At 42.9% G+C, this 17209-nt stretch overlaps 1 protein-coding gene across 20 annotated transcripts in view; it reads left to right on the top strand.

The window, feature by feature from the left end:
* Positions 1–17209, top strand: part of LOC119962658 (transcription factor 4-like) — a 679430-nt gene that overhangs the window by 156803 nt on the left and 505418 nt on the right. For all 20 annotated transcript variants that reach the window (XM_038790553.1, XM_038790536.1, XM_038790535.1 and 17 more), the window contains one exon: positions 1734–1830. In XM_038790553.1, coding sequence (XP_038646481.1) covers positions 1734–1830 — 97 coding nt within the window. The remainder of the gene's footprint in view (positions 1–1733; positions 1831–17209) is intronic.

Here is a 17209-nt window from a genome sequence, read left to right as displayed (position 1 = left end):
TAATTAATTAATCGTACTGCACTGCACACTACCAGTGCTAGAATAGCCTACCCTCTGGTTGGCTGTAGATGGTGTGTGTTGCTCTAAGAAACTATCCCAAAAACCCTCTTTGAACCCATCTTTCAGATTACCGTTGCCAATCTGATTCATCCAATCTATATGTTGATTAAAATCACCAATGGTTATCTCCGCACTTTTGTCGCGAACCCCCATTACTTTGTACAGTATATTCTGTCCTGCAGTGTGATTACTGTTAAAAGGTCTATATAAACTACTCCCTCAAGTGACTTCCTATCTTCCCAAACTGATTCAGTATCTTGGTCTTTTGAACTAAGATCATCCCTCTCTAATGTACAAATGTCATCATTTCTTCGCACAGCTAACCCTCCGCCTTTTCCAACTTCTTATACTTACAAAATGTCACATACCATATGTCATAAAATGTCATAAAAGGACAGCATGGTGGCACAGTGGTTAGCACTGTTGCCTCACAGCGCCAGGGACCCAAGTTCAATTCTGGCCTTGGATAACTGTCTGTGTAAAGTTTGCACTTTCTCCCCGTGTCTGCATGGATTTCCTCTGGGTGCTTCGGTTTCCTCCCACAGTCCAAAGATGTGCAGATTAGGTGGATTGGCCAAGCTAAATTTCCCCTTGGTGTCAAAAAATAAAAAGTTATGTAGGTTAGGTTAAGGGGTTATTGGAATAGGGTGGGGGAGTGATCTTGGGTGGGGTGCTCTTTTAGTGGGTCGGTGCAGACTCAATGGGCTGAATCATGTTTGTATTTTCTGCATTGTAGGGATTCTATGTTCTATGTTCACCCTTGAAAATTCAGGTCCCAGCCATTGCTGTCTTGCAGCATGCCTCTGTAACAGCAATTTGGCTGTATATGTTCATGCATTTACATCTGCATTTATAAATGTAATGAAGTGTGTCTGTGTTGATCACCACTTTTACATTGCATCTTTAAAACAAAATAATGTTTACAAATATTGTACGTTTGCTTTGCAGTTGTGAGATAGAGTCATAGAGTTTTACAGCACAAAAAGATGCCCTTGGGCACATCGTGTCTGTGCCGGCCATCAAGCACCTATATGTTAAACTCCCATTTTCCAGCATCATAGCCTTGTATGCTACTGTGATTCAAGTGCTCATCTAAATACTTCTTAAATGTTGAGAGGGTTCCCGCCTCCACCACCCTTTCAGGCAGTGGGTTCCAGATTGTCAATACCCTCTGGGTGAAAAAGCTTTTCCTCAAATCCCATCCAAATCTCCTGGCCATTACCTTAAATCTATGCCCCCTGGTTATTGACGCTTAACTAAGGGGAAACATTTCTCATATCTACCCCATGTGTGTCCTTCAGTTGACACCTCAATCAGGTCCCTCAATCAGGTCCCTCCATCAGACTTCTCCTGCTCTAAGCAGAACAACTCCAGCCTAACCAGCCTCTCTTCAAAGCTGAAACGCTCCAGCCCAGGTAACATCCTGGTGAATCTGCTCTGCACCCTCTAGTGCAGTCACATCCTTCTTACAGTGTGGTGACCAGAAAGAACTGCACAGTACTTCAGCTGTGGCCTAATGAGTGTTTTATACAGCTTCATCATAACCTCCCTACTCTATGACTTTACCCCTCAGTTAATAAAGGCAATTATCCCATATGCCTTCTTAACCATCTTACCTACCTGTGCAATGCCTTCTGTTGAATCATGTTTGTAATTATTTTAATGTCTTGTAGAACTACAATGATGGAGTGCACTATGAGCAAGTGACCAACAGGGATCTCGGATCGCATGACAACCTTTCCTCTTCATTCATGAATTCTCGAATCCTGGGTATGTACTATACAGATGTTCCTTTGTCCCAAAAATGTAACTTTGCACATGTGAAATGACTGTTACGGTAATTTTTCTACCTTAACTGCCTACCTAAGACCTACATTAAAGGTAGCCTTTTTCCCAAAGGTAACTGGTACTGCTCAGGTGAAGATTAATTGTTGTCTTTGTGTACACTGTATCTCCTTCTAAGAATCAGAGCCAGATCCTAAAGAGCTTCAAGTGGAGCTAATCCAGATGGAATTCAGCAGGTGGGAGAGGGAAGAGGATGTAGCGTTTCTCCATCCCATATAATCCTTCTGATATAGATTATGTCACTTACTTTTCCGCCACTGCCTTCACCTTCCTCCCCATTTCATAATTATCCCTGTGTCTTTCCACAGCCCTCTGTAAATGATGGCACCTCTTGATAAAACGGGCTGAGTCATCAACAGAATTGTTTTTGACTGGGTATTGACAGTGTGGAGAAGTTAAAACATTTTCAGAATTAATAACTTGAGCAAAAAACTTGAGTATAAAGCATTTTTCTTTGAATACTATAATTGATGTATACTGAGTTACAGTGTTATTCATTTTTAAATAAATGTATAATTTGTGAAGTGGATTTCACTACAACTTGGGCTTTCTTCCTTCTACATCAGAGTACAGAGTGCAAACATAGGAACAGATTGTTCAGAACTCAAGTCTGTTTCATATGCTCTGGTCACAATGCACATTGTATTCATTGAAATTTGGAAATACGATGTTAATCTATAACATCAATGCTCCTGTACGTCTCTGATGTCTATGTGCTGGATGTGAGAAACATGAAGTTTGATAGAACTCTTCTTGCATCTTTTGCAATACAAAAATACATGACAATAGTCCATACAAATAAACATAGTTATACATGTACAATGTAATCAATAGAACAATGTTGAAATAAATCTTCCCAGAATTATATGAGCTTACAATACTGAATGGTACAAATTGAAACTTTCCATTGCCTTGTAACGTTTTTCGACAGCTAATTTCTTGCCATTTCGAGGTATCAGGCCTGTTATCTCACTGTAGAGAGCATAATGTATGTTTAAACCTGGTAATGAATGTCAGCAGGCTCTCGGACCATATGGATCACAGCCAAACCCAGTAATGTCCTCACCTGGGCTGCTTGATTAGAATCAGTGTACAGAATGCAGACCGGTTATCTGTTTTCCTTCCCTGAACTCTGGTGGGCTGAGGCCAATTGCAGAATATTTATTACCATTCTAGCCAAGGTGCTCTGAATCAGTGCAGCCTGGTGATGCAATCTTTGATTGTCAGACTATGTGAGGTTCAGCTTGTCACTGGATAAACATATTGAGCCATTATGAGGGAACCACCTTTTTGGTAAACATTGATTGTTGTGGTAAATTAGGTTTTTAACTTTACGCTAATTATACACCTGAAGGTAATTCCTATCCAAATAAAGTATTTTTACTTTGAGAATGCAGGTGGAGGGTAGTGTGGGACCAGGGTCAGGGGATGTTGGTGAAAAGGTGAGAGAGTCTATTTTTCTATTTGTTTATGATGTTTTTCTTCTGGTGATATTTTTCAACTTTTTAAAAAATGCAATAATTGTTGTTTACTTTAGATACACTGACTCAGGAGATTATTCCTTGTGTCATCTATCTAGATGTTAACACGGCATTTGAAGGGGTACAATATAAATAAAAATTACATTAGCAAGTATTCACTGTGACCTTGACAATTCTTGCCTAATAACTACTTTTCCTGCTTTTTTAAGACAGAAGTGTGAAGTGATGCATTGGGATTGGAAAAATGAGGAAAGGGACTATAAAACAAAGGATACAATTCTTGCGGGGGTCGAGGAGCAGAGGGATCTGGGGGAATATGTGTGCAAATTGTTGATGGTGGTACATTAATAATGCTAAAATCCGGAATCTTGGGCATTATCAAGAGAGGCATTGAGTAGAAAAGGACGCTACAATGAACTTTTATCAAACACTGCTTTGGCCTCAAACTGGAATATTGTATCCAATTCTGGGTGTCACACTTTAGGAAGGCTGTGAAGGCATTGGAGAGGGCGCAAAAAAGATTTACAAACATGGTTCTGGAAATGAGAAACTTGAATTACAAGGATATATTGGCTCTGATAGCACAGAATATAATTTTAGCATACTGTTTTTAACAGGGCACCCACCAGAAAAAAGTGGGATCCTGTTTTAAATATACAGATTTGGTTTGGACTACAGCATCCCGATTGATATTTTTACCCAAGGCCTCGGTGAGGAAGCTGTCATCTGGTACTATGGAGCAGTAGTTGGAAGGTGAATAAGACTTTCTCTGGCTCCCCCTGGCAAAGTGAATCTGTGCATATAACATAAAAAATATATTTGCTAATGTACCTGTAACTGATTTTTTTTAACCAATGTTATTTTGGAAAACAAAAGTTATATTAAAATCTGTGACCTGTGCAGTGTTATGTCTTTATTCTACATGATGGTGTTTTCAAATAATTTGAAACTTTTCACTCAATGCCTGCTGCGTTCCAAGCCATACTGACAAGGATGGTACCAAGTTTAATTGGTCGTCAGTGTTACGTTAGATGATCTCAGCTGGGTGGGTTGATATTTAGCTCTTTGTATCAATGGACAAGAAAGGGAAGGATGAAATCAGCTCAAATTCCTGCTTCCAGTTAGTATTTAGTGTCAACTGTGCGAAGGTTTATGCACGTCAATGACATGATCATCCTTAGCAGAAATTTCTAACTCTTAATTAGAAGGAAAGTCTAGCATTTGTATCGCGCTTTTCATGACCACCAGATGTCATAAAGTGCTTTACAACCAATGAAGCACTTTTGAACTGTAGAGTCGCTGTTGTAATGTGTGAAACGTGACAGCAAATTTGCACATAGCCAACTCCCAGAAATGGCATTGACCAGATATTCTTTTTGTGCTACTGATTGAGGATTAAATATTAGCCAGAAATGACTCCTCTCTTTTTTGAAATAGTGCCATGGGCTCTTTTATGTCCACCCTTGAAACTCTGTTTAACATCTCATCCAAAATATTGTATCTCCAACAATGCCGAACTCTGTCATGGCTGAAACCTGGAATTGTACAAGCAGCATAGAAGAGGGGTATTTACTGTTTGTGTTAGGTCCGTGAAAGTCCTAACCAATTTAATCCCAAACCCGATAACCCTTCAAATTAGTTCTCTTCAAATTAGTTCTCTTCAAATACCTGTTAATTGGCCTTTTGAAAGTTCCTGCCAGCCTTTCAGATAGTGCATCCCAGACCTCAAAAACCTACTGTGCAGAAAAGATTCTCCAAGTTTCCACTCCAGCCCTTGTGCTGATTATTTTAAATCTAAGACCTTTGATTATTGACCCACCAGTCAGAGGAACCATTTTTGCCAACGTGTCCTATCAAAGGTTCCTCACAATTTTAAATATCTGCATTAGGCCTCCCAATAACCTCCGCTGTGCGAGAACTATTGCAGTTTCTGCAGTTTCTCCATGTAACTGAAACCCCAGCTGTTTGGATATCAGCTTTGTTTTCATTGATATATGTAGAATGACACTCATTTGAAATGTTGCAGAGTGGGTTGCATTCAATGAACTGCAAAACACTATGAGAGAAATAATTTATAGTAAAACCACCTTTTTCATCCGATAATTTTAGTAGTTTAGAAAATCATAAAAAGGTCTGATTGCATATATTTGGAGTTCTATTCTTCCTGTATTATTCTTTATCTCATGTTATCAGGCATATTCATAGATGGTTGATATTCCAAGAGGAGTAGGCCATTCAGCCCTTCACAGCCGTTTGGCCATTTAATTTGATCATGATTGATCATCCATTTATCCATAATACCTAACAAAATCTGAAATTTTCGATTAACCTGGCCGCTGGAGCTTTTCGGAGACAGTTCCAGATTTCGACTACGCTTTTTGTGGAGAAAGTGCTTCTGCTCATCGCCCGTCATTGGCCAAGCTCTTAATTTTAAAGTTATGTCCCCTTCTTCTGGACTTGAGAAATTAGTTTCTCTAACAATGTTTCAGTATCATTTTGATTGTATTTAGCCTCCCTGCTGCATGCCATCCCTTGGCTAGAAGGACAACTAGCTACCACAGTTACTTATATTCCACTAGTATTTATTTTCCCATTCTCCAAATAAGAAGAGCCTTTGTTCAGAACCTTCATAATTCCCCAAGAAAATCAAGACCCGAACTCTTCTAATATAAATCGTTGAGATGATCATTAGTCATTTCAGGCGGACTTTAAATCAGATTTTTCTATATAATAGATCTTGGAGCTTACAAAAGAATACTGTGCATTCAGATTTAATACTATAAAGATTTTTCAATGCAAAATCCATTTAAAACCACTTATTAGATTTTAGGGCAGATGTCTGATAAAGGAACGTGCAGTGATATAATTCAACCATTGACTGAGTGATTTTGCTCATTTTACTTTCAAACTCTTGCATGCATAAATAGCTTTTTGCTTTGGAAGTTATATGTTAATCTCTGCATATAATGGCCTGCAGTTCTCGCTAGGGACACAATTGGCAAACTATCCCTCTTCATCCATTAAAGGAATTTTGAGGCTTTCCTGTCACTGTTGTAGCATGATGCACCACTGTTTTAATTCTCTATTCTCTTTTAAGATGCTCCTTAAAACATGTCTCTTTAACCAGCCTTTTGGTCATCTTTCCTAAAAACTACTTTTCTAACTTGGTGTCCAATTTTGCCTCAGTGATCAGGTAAAGTATGTTGGGGTGCTGGACCCTGTGTTATTCTCCAGGTGGTCTTTGGAGCAGCAGCAAAAGGGCAGATGAAGGGAAGTCAGCTGGGAACTACCCTTATTCCTCATAATTTCTGTCATTGGTGGGGAGGGATGTGTCACTCGTGGTACTGGTGTGGGTGGAGAGAGGGAAATCTAGGTGGGGGAGGTAGGCACTATAGGCTGCAACATGTCATTTTTTTAAATAATTCCGAACCTGGGATAGTGGAAACAAATCCAGCTCCTGGGTTCAAATTCCATCTTTATATACGTTCTCAAGAAGGTAGAATTATGCTCGTCTCAGTTCTCGGTTGTGGGGAAGATGAGTTTTCATAGAATTTAGAATTTACAGTGCAGAAGGAGGCCATTCGGCCCATCGAGTCTGCACCGGCTCCTGGAAAGAGCACCCTACCCAAGGTTAACACCTCCACCCTATCCCCATAACCCAGTAACCCCACCCAACACTAAGGGCAATTTTGGACACTAAGGGCAATTTATCATGGCCAATCCACCTAACCTGCACATCTTTGGACTGTGGGAGGAAACCGGAGCACCCGGAGGAAACCCACGCACACACGGGGCGGATGTGCAGACTCCGCACAAACAGTGACCCAAGCTGGAATCGAACCTGGGACCCTGGAGCTGTGAAGCGATTGTGCTAACCACTATGCTACCTTCTGTACATTTTTCCTAATGCCAAGTTCGTGAAATAACATTGAGAGAATATATGGGCTGGAATATACTTGGAAAATTTGCATGAATCAAAATTGAAATATAGTTTAACTTCATTAACTATGTGATTATCCAATAGCAGTAATAAAAAAAGCTTGAATTTTTGGAGTGTCTTTCATGCCTTCAAGGCTTCCCAAAGAGCCAATGAAATACTTCAGTCACTGTTGTAATGTAGGAAATGCACCGCACACAGCAAGCTCTCAAGCACAAATGAGAGAAATCACCTGATGATTAGCTATAAGGTTGGTTGAAGGATAAGCATTAACCACAAGGAAAACCATGTGCTATGTGATATTTTATATCCACCTGAGCAGGCAGACTTATCGGGTCCTCATCTAATTTCATCTCATCCAACATACACCACCGCGCTCGTAGTATTGCACTGCAGTGTCAGCCTAATAAGGGGGGAAGGAAATTCTAAATTAGTGTTACTGTGCGTGAATGTTAATGTGCAGATTGTGGTAAATAAGATTGGTGGGTGCAGGTAACCTCATGAAATGGTGATAATGGAGACCTGGCTCAATGGTTAGCATTGCTGCCTCACAGCACCAGGGACCAGGATTTGATTCTGACCTTGGGTCACTGTCGAGTTTGTACTTTCTCCCCTGTCTGTGGGTTTCCTCCGGGTGCTCCGGTTTCCTCCCATAGTCCACAGATGTGCAGGTTAGGTGGATTGGCCATGCTAAATTACCCCTTAGTGTCCAAAAAGGTTAGATGGGGTTATTGGGTTACGGGGATAGGGCCTAGGTAGGGTGCTCTTTTCAGTGGGTCGGTGCAGACCCGATGGGCCGAATGGCCTCCTTCTGCACTGTAGTGATTCTATGATTCTAAGGGCTGGGTATTGGATATTCCTGGGTACACGTTGGTCAAGAAAGGCAGAGGAGTAGCTGTATTAACTGGAGAACATTGCAGACAGGTCAAGGACAAAATCTGTTTGGATTGAGCTAAGGAACAAAAAAGATGCAATTGCATTGCTCGCTGTAGTCTGTAGACCACCACCTAATTGGAAAGATTTAGAAGAACAAATTTGCAAAGTGATTGCAGAGATGTGTAAGAAATATAGAGTTGTTATAATAGGAGGCTTTAATTGTTTGAATACAGATAATTAGTAATAGAATAGTGAAAACATAAAGAAAGAGTTTCTAAAGTATTCAGGAGAATTTACTGCAGTATATTTCCAGTCCAGCAAGGAGGGAGGCACTGTTCGACATGGTCCTTGGTAATGAGGTGGGCAAAGTGGATCAAATGTCAATAGGGGAAAGTTTAGGGGCAGTGATTATTGTGTCATAAAGTTTAGGTTGGCTATGGAAAAGGGCAAGGAGCAATATAAAGTAAAAATAGTTAACTAGATGAAAGCAAACTTCAGTGGGATAAAAGTGGATCTGATCCAGATAAATTGGAATGAAAGGTTGTCAGGCCAGGCCGTAGCTGAACAATGGGATATCTTGAAAGAATAGATAGTTTAGTTTGGTGCAGTCAAGATATATGCCCTTGAAGGTGAGAGCTAAGCAAACAAATCCAGAGGTCCCTGGATGGCGATAAGAGATATGGATGAAGATTAAGCAGAAACAGTGTGCTTATGACAGACGTCAGGTGGATAACACAACTGGGAATCAAGCTGAACGTAGACATTCAGAGGGGGAAGGGAAAAAGCAAATAAAAAGTACAAAGAGCGAGTATAAGACGAGACTGGTAGTTAACATAAAAAGGAATTCAGAAGTCTTCTATATATATATAAATATTAAAAGGGTGGTAAAAGGAGGAGTGGGACCAAAAAGGTGATTTACACATGGGGGCAGAAAGCGTAGCTGAGGCATTTAATGAATACTTTGCACCTGTCTTTACCAAAGAAACAGATGCTGTGCAGGTCATGGTGAAAAGGGAGTTAGTTCAGGCACTCAAAAGCGTTTAAAGTTTGTAGAGGCATTGGATAGGCTGTCTCAAAGTTGACAATGCACTGGATGAGATGCATCCAAGGATACAAAAGGAAGTGAGAGTGCAATTGCGGAAGCATTGACCATAATTTGCCAACCTTCCTTAGACTCGGGTGGTGCTAGAGAATGGCAAATTGTACTTTCTTGTTCAAAAAACGGTATAAAGATCCGTTCTGCAATTCAAGACAGCCAGTTTAGCATCAGTGCGGGGGAAGCTTCTAGAAATTATAATTTGAGATAAAATTAATGGTTACTTGGGCAAATGCAGGTTAATTAAGGAAGGGAGCAAGGGTTTGTTATGGAAAAATCCTGTTTGATTAACTCGATTGCATTTTTGAGGAGATAATCAAGAGGGTTGGTGACGGTAGTGCTGTTGATGTGCCGGACATGGACTCACAAAAGGCATTTAGCAGTTCCACATAACAGGTTAGTGAGCAAAGATACAGCTCTGGAATAAAAGTAACAGTGGCAGCATAGGTATGAAATTGGCTGAGTGACAAGAAGCAAAGAGTAGTGGTCAGTGCTGGCTTATTTGGACTGGAAAAAATTCCCAAGGTTTCTATGTTAGGAGCCATGCTCTTCCTGATACATACTAATGACTTAGAACTTGGGGTACAGGGCACAATTTGTAGATTATACAGCACAAGAAAGTATTGAGAACCATGAGGAGACAGGGTAGAACTTCAAAAGTACATGGACCAGTTGGCGGAATGGCCGATTGCATTAAAGAAGTGTGAAGTAATTAACTTCTGTAGAATACAGAAAAACAATATAAATTAAAGGGTACAATTCCATAGGAAGGAGAGGGAATAAAGTACAAAAGCAAGGAAGTTATATTAAACCGGTATAAAACAGGTTGTGCCTCAACTGGAGCATTGTGTGCAGTTCTGGGTGCCTCATTACGGTAGAATGTGAAGGATTGGAGAGAGTGCAGGAAAGTTTAATGAGAATGGTTCCACTAATGAGAAACTTCAGTTATGTAAAGACATTACGACTGTACTCATTGGAGTAAGATGGGTGCGGGAAGGTTTGATAGAGGTTTTCAAAGTCATGGGGGCTCTGGGCAGAGTAGATGAAAAGAGACTGTTCCCGTTGGTGGAAGGTTTGAGAACCAGAGCGCACAGTTTAAGGCGCTTGACAAACAAAACAATGGTGACCTGAAGAAAAGCTTTTTTTCACACTGCCTGAGGTTAGGATCTGGAACACAGTGCCTGAGATTATGATGGAAACAAGTTCAATAGTGGCATTCAAGGGGAAATTGGAATATTATCTGATAAGAAATAATGTGCAGTGTTACGGACAGAAGGTAGGGGAGTGACACTCGGTGAATTGCTTCTTCAGCGAGCTAGGGCAGACACGATAGGCCGACTGACAACCATGTGTGATTTGAACTTTCAGTGGTTCAACTGCATTTTCATCCCACAGCACCAATTGTAGCCAAGTAGCCTGCTATCTCCTCGCTGCTATCTCCTCGGGCATAACAAATGATCACTCAGATGTGATGCCTGTAGTTGGTTAGGGTCCATGGAAATATGTCCCTCAATGCATTATGCTTGGGTGACAAGTGGAAGAAACAAACAAAAGAAACAGTATGGAAAGATTTAATAAGTGCCGCGGGTGTTTAAAAACAAATGAGAAATGAATTGATAATTGGAAAACACAACTCGTACCTCTTTATCTGTATCCCTTTTCATTGTGCTCTTGCTTGCCAGGCTGCTTGCTGTTGCTCCTGATGCTCTTTTCACACCAATGATAACCTCACTATGGTGCACATTCTGAGAAGATGGCAAATACTTCAGTAACAGCTAGACTGTGTTGCAATTGATTCCAAAGGCAGACCTTGGTCTACTGAGGTGCAGACAAGTGCATTTCATGTCGTCAAATTACTTGAAGGCTGGCACAGCCAAGAGGGTCTGTTTCAATTGAAGTCATGGCCAACATCGCCTCTTAAATTTCAAAATGTGTCACATTCAACTTTTAAAATTTAATTATTTGCCTTTCCTCTTTAATTCAAGATTTAAAGTTCTGATTTAAAAAGGTGCTGTGCTTTTCCTCATTGTCAGATTTGTTCATTGAATTGTGATGTGCGTGTGTATATGCATGTATTGTGTGTGCATGTGTGTTATACATGATGAATTGGATTTCTGCCGTATTCCTATCTTCAGTGCTGTGTGGAAATTGTTCCAAAACATTTTGACTCCATGCCTTGAATCTTCCTGAATTTCTGATCAGATTCCAATAAAACTGGCTCATTTGGATCATCATTTAAGACTCTTACTGTGCGACACTATACATTCCTGAGTATTGATGGGATAAATAAATATCTAACGTACACCTTTGGTTGCCTTTTTTTTGTACCTGGTGCATATTAGGGACACCAGAGTATTGATTGAAAAGAGCAGGAAGTTCTTGCAGTTACTTAGTCAACATTCCTCTTCCAATCAACATCATCAAAATAACATCTTGCATTTGTATCGCAACTTTAGCAAAGGAACTGGTCCAAAGGATATTCACAGAAGCAGAATCCTACAAAAATTTGCAACAAGCCAAAGGAGACGATATCAGAGGGGTTGCTCAACTTGGTTAACATTGTAGATGTTATTAAAAATTTTTTAAAGGGGGAGTTAAAAATCATGAGGGGACTGGGCAGAATAGATAGGGAGAAGTTGCCCCCCGCTCAAGAACAAGAGGGCACACGTAAAACAATTTGCAAAAGAAGCAAACGTGATGTGAGAAAAGCCTTTTTCACACGATTGTGGTTCAGGTCTGGGATACACTGCTTGGAAATCATAGAACCCCTGCAGATGCGGCCCATCGACTTAACACCGACCTTAAGACCATAAGACATAGGAGTGGAAGTAAGGCCATTCGGCCCATCGAGTCCACTCCGCCATTCAATCATGGCTGATGGGCATTTCAACTCCACCTACCAGCATTCTCCCCGTAGCCCTTAATTCCTCGCGACATCAAGAATTTATCCATCTCTGCCTTGAAGCCATTTAGCGTCCGGGCCTCCACTGCACTCCGCGGCAATGAATTCCACGAATTCCATGAATTCCACCTTCCGAAAGAGTATCCGAGAGGCTCACTCCCCCACCTGATCCCCATAACCCCACCTGACCTTTGGACATAAGGGATAATTTGGCATAGCCAAGCCACCTAACCTGAACATTTTTGGACCGTGGGATGAAACCCACGCAGACACGGGGAGAAAATGCAAACTTCACTCAGACGGTCACCCAAGGCACGAATTGAACCCGGGTCCTTGGTGCTGTGAGACAGTGGTGCTAACCACTGTGCCACCCTGCCTCCCTGCTGTAGAGGCTGGTTCAACTGAGGCATAGAAGAGGGCATTAGATGATTACTTAAATAGAAAATGTGCAGGAGTACGGCGAAAAGGCACGAAGACATGGTGCACATTTGGAGAGCCAGTTCAGACACGATGGGCCAAATTATTGTACCGTAATTATTATGTTTTGAACACGAGGGTGAGAAATTAAAAATTGAATTATTGGTGCATAGGCAGCCAACGTCGATCAATGTGCAAGGGTGATCTTCAAGTGAAACTTTGGTGTGTAGGGTGCGCTAGGGCTGCAGAGCTTTGATGGGTTTACGTTTATTAAGAGTGGAAGTCGGGAAGCCAAGTAAGAGAACATTGGATTTGTAAAGTGTGGAGATAGCAACATCACGGATTACAGCTTCCAGCAGCGGACAGGTAGAGATGGGAGATGTTACAGGTCTTCATAATGATGTGGAAATGAGGGGCCAGATTCTCCGGTCGCCGATACCGAAATCGCGTTCAGCAATCGGTTGGAGAATTACAGTTCCCGACCAAATCGGGGGCAGCGTCGCTTTCACAAAGCTCCGCCCCTCCAAGTATCAATGGCCTCAGGACATTGCCTAAGGCCTGCCCCCTGGTGCTCTGCCCCCAACCGGTCGGGTTCCCGACGGCGTCAGTCGCGTGTGGTCTCGTACGTCGGGAACTCGGTGTGGCGGCTGCAGACTCAGTCCAGCACCGCCACAGTCGGGGGAGGGCTGATCCGTGGGCATGGGGGAGGACTGTGTGTGTGTTGGGGGGTGGTCGGGGCGCGCGAGTCAGCCAAAGTGGGGGCACGATTTTGCGGGCCAGGTCCGCGAGCGTCCTCTGCCATGTAGCACGGCAATTTTCTGGGCCATATCGGCAGCTAGAGCTGGGTGCTCTACACTGCCGGCATGCTATCCCCCCAGCAAAACGGGGAATGGTAGCCGATTTACACCAGTTTTTCTGGCGTAAAACGCCACTGTTCCAACGCCAGCATGGGGACATGGCCACAGAATCGGAGAACCCAGCCCAAGGTTCGTAGTTTAGCTCAGGGTGAAATAGGATGCTGAGATTGTGAACAGACTGATTCAAACTGAAACGGTGGCTGGGAATGACAATTGAGTTTCTGGTGTGGGAATAGTTATTTTGCTGGGGGATAAGAATCGGAGAGAATGGCTTCTTCTCAATGTTTCACAAAAGGAAATTGTGGGCCATCCCAGAGATGATATTGAATAACACAGGAAGTGGAGTGCTTAAGACAGGTGATAGATTTGCTTGGTCATTAATCTCGTCACTGAATGGATCATGTTTTGTACCAAATGGCTGCTATCTATGCCAATAAATCAATACATTTTTAATTCATTTCATGCAAAGTTTTAAAACAAAATCTGTTTCTTTGCCTCATTTTCAACATTTTCATCAAATAAACAACAAAAGAAAAAACAAACAAATACAATACCCCAAGAAGAACAGCACCCCTCCCCCCTCAATATACAGACCAAAACATCCGATCGTGCGTTCCAGATAAAAAAATTAACAGCCAATCCGTAAACAGTGCAATCAAAACAGCCTTAACCCCTTAACCCCCCTGCACCCCACCCCCCAATGTTCAATGCCAACCAGTTCTCCAAAATGCATAATAAACAGTCCCCATGAATTGTAGAACCCCTCCTTCATCTACCTCAGCTCAAACATCACCTTCTCAAGAGTCAGAAATTCAAATTGGTCCCCCCTGCTAAGCCGAGGTAGAGGGTGCAGAAGCTGACCTCCATCCCAACAGGACCCGCGAGGCGAAGGCTAAAATCTGCTCTCGCACTTTCTCCCTGTATTCGTAAATCGCTCCCTTTGCCTATTCAGTTGGAGTACTACCTTCCCCATGGACAACCAATCAAAGTTGGCCTTAAGCTCCCTCCTTCTATCCAAAAGGGCCGGATCTGCATCTCCCGTATACCTCCTGTCTACCTCCAACATCTCCTCTATCGGCCTTTGATGCTCTTTCCACTCCTCTTTATCCACCTTGGCCTTAAACGATATCACCTCCCCCCTCACTACTGGCTTCAGGGCCTCCCATACCTCTGCCTGTGATACTTCCCCTGTACAGTTAAAGCCCACATACTCCTCAATCACTTTCCCGATTTTCTCGCGTCCCCCAGCAATCACACATCTATTCTCCACCCCGGCCTTTGAACTACCCTCTTCTCCAGGACCATGTCCACCCAATGAGGTGCGTGATCCGAGATTGCTATCACCGAGTACTCCGATTCTCTAATCTCCGCCAGCAATGCCACCCCTACTACGAAAATAAACCTTTGGAACCTAAGAGAAAAAAGAAATACTCCCGCTCCCTCGGGTGGAAGAACCCTCCCATCTCCCTCATATGCCCAGTCAGCGCCTTCACACCACTCCCGACTGGGCAAGCGTGCGCTCTTATGTCAGATTCCAATCCCATCCCACTATTAGGTCATGCGAATCTAAGTCCGGAATGGCCCCAAGTACCTTCCTCACAATATCCCAATTAGGGCCATACATACTTCCCCTCCAACGCCCCTGTTACTATCAGTATCTGCCCACCTGGTCTACCACCACCTTCTCCATCTAGAACCTCACTCTCTTACCCACCAAAACCATCATCCCCGTGCCTACTGTCGAACCCCAGATTAAATACTTGGCTCACCCAGCCCTTCCGAGCCTCATCAGGTCTTTCACCTTTAGATGAATCTCCTGTAGCATGGTAACATTGGCTTTAAGCCTTTTAGGGGCGCAAACACTCTTGACCTCTTCACTGCCCCCCCCCCCCCCCCACCCAAACCCCCTCCCGTTCTACGTAGGTATCCTGACTGGGGGTCTCTTACCCCCACCCCTCCTATCCGCCGTCATCATAACTCCGGGCCCTGCACACTGGGCCTGGCCTGCCCCATCCCTTTGTTGCCATCCACCCCCCACCTCCCAAAATCACCCCTACTTCCTCTCAAAAACGCCTCACCCCGTATTGGTCCCCTCCCCCCACTTTTCACACCACCTAGGCCCATCGAAACCTGTTCAACCAGGCTTCAATGACCGCAGCCCCTCCCGCACCACACTCCCGTTCACTAGCCATGATGTGGGTCCATGATCCTCAGAGTTTGTCGCCTAGATCTGTTTTCCAGGTCCTCCACCTTCGTTCTCTGATCTTTGTTGGCCTCCACCACCTTCTCTTCCATCGAGGTGAGCTGTGGTGCGACAAGGCTTCCTCCACCCCCTTCAGTTTCTTACCCTGCTCCCGCACCTCAGCCGACGTCTTCAACATCACTGCCTTCACCGGGACAATCACCTCCTGGAGCTACCTTAATTTGAATGTTTGGTGTCTCATATGAACATGTGGGTCTCATTGACACTGCGTTAAAGAGGAAGAAAGTTCTGATGTCAATAGGAAATAATATTTGATGGATTCCATGATGATCTCCATGTACATTCTTGATATCATGATCATATTCCTACCTCAGCATTTCCCCGTGCCACTGTTTTTGATACAGTTATCATCTCGGTGGTCTCAGATGCCCAAACTACATTAAGATAATTATGGAGAGCAAAAACTGTTCCACACTGCTCTTCTACCTATGGTCTCCACTCCTTTTCTTGTTCCCATCGCACACTCCATCTTTGTTTTTTTACTACCATGAAGTTAATGGAACTATATTTTGTTTCTGACCTTGTTGTCCTGGGTGTCATAATATACATCCATGCATATGATGGAGTCCAGACAGGCAGTGATTGACACACAGGATGACCAGTAAGCACACAGAACACAGCAGCCAATCACCAGACAGGACATGACCACTATAAAGCCAGAGGGCACCAGTTTTCCCGCTCTCTTGGGATCCAGCCTCTGAGACAGTCGGAGTTCGTGAGCATTAGCCAGTGCAAACACCATGTGGTAGTCAGTTAGTCTGGTCCGGCTAGCCTCAGGTCTCCAGTCAAGTCAGCATAGTGTCAACCCACAGTTAAGCATGTAATATAGTTAGATGTTAAATAAAATCATGTTGCATCTCATCAAGTGTTGGAAGCCTGCTTCTCTCTATACTGCTTCAAACGCAGTCCACATAGACCCAGCTTGCCCAACACATCACTGGGTACCACATGCAAGGAGCTATTTAACATTCTATCCAAAGTTGAAACCATTTGTTCTGCTCCCACTGTCCCACTGACCGCCTCCATCCTGCTGCAATGTCACCTCCGCTCCTCTCTCTCTCTCTCTTGATGAAATATGGACATCTACTTGATTTAGTCCCAATATTGTAATCCACCCTTTCCTTCCCAGTCTCCGTCCACATTCTTATTCAATATCATGGATGAAGCTAGCTTCCAGATGATCCACATTACCATCTTGCCTCAATCCTCCAGCATGATTCCTAAGTCCTTCATGCTTTTGTCAATAACAATTGAACCTACCTCATCCATTACTAAATTTATTGCTTTCTTCACATGCCTGCTAGGCATTAAGACCCGGATGATCTTTATTTTTCTTTAGTTTATTTGACAAGCTAAACACAGAAGTGGTCAACTTTGACTTACTTCATTGATACTTAAAACTCTTTTTCCTCTCCTGTATTTAATCTAATATCCAAGACTGGTTTATTAAGCCTTTGAAACACTGTTACGCTCTG

This window comes from Scyliorhinus canicula, chromosome 3, assembly GCF_902713615.1.
Source record: "Scyliorhinus canicula chromosome 3, sScyCan1.1, whole genome shotgun sequence".
Taxonomy (NCBI): Eukaryota; Metazoa; Chordata; class Chondrichthyes; order Carcharhiniformes; family Scyliorhinidae; genus Scyliorhinus; species Scyliorhinus canicula.
Note: the sequence above shows the minus strand (reverse complement) of the source record. Positions and strands in the feature narration are given on the sequence as shown.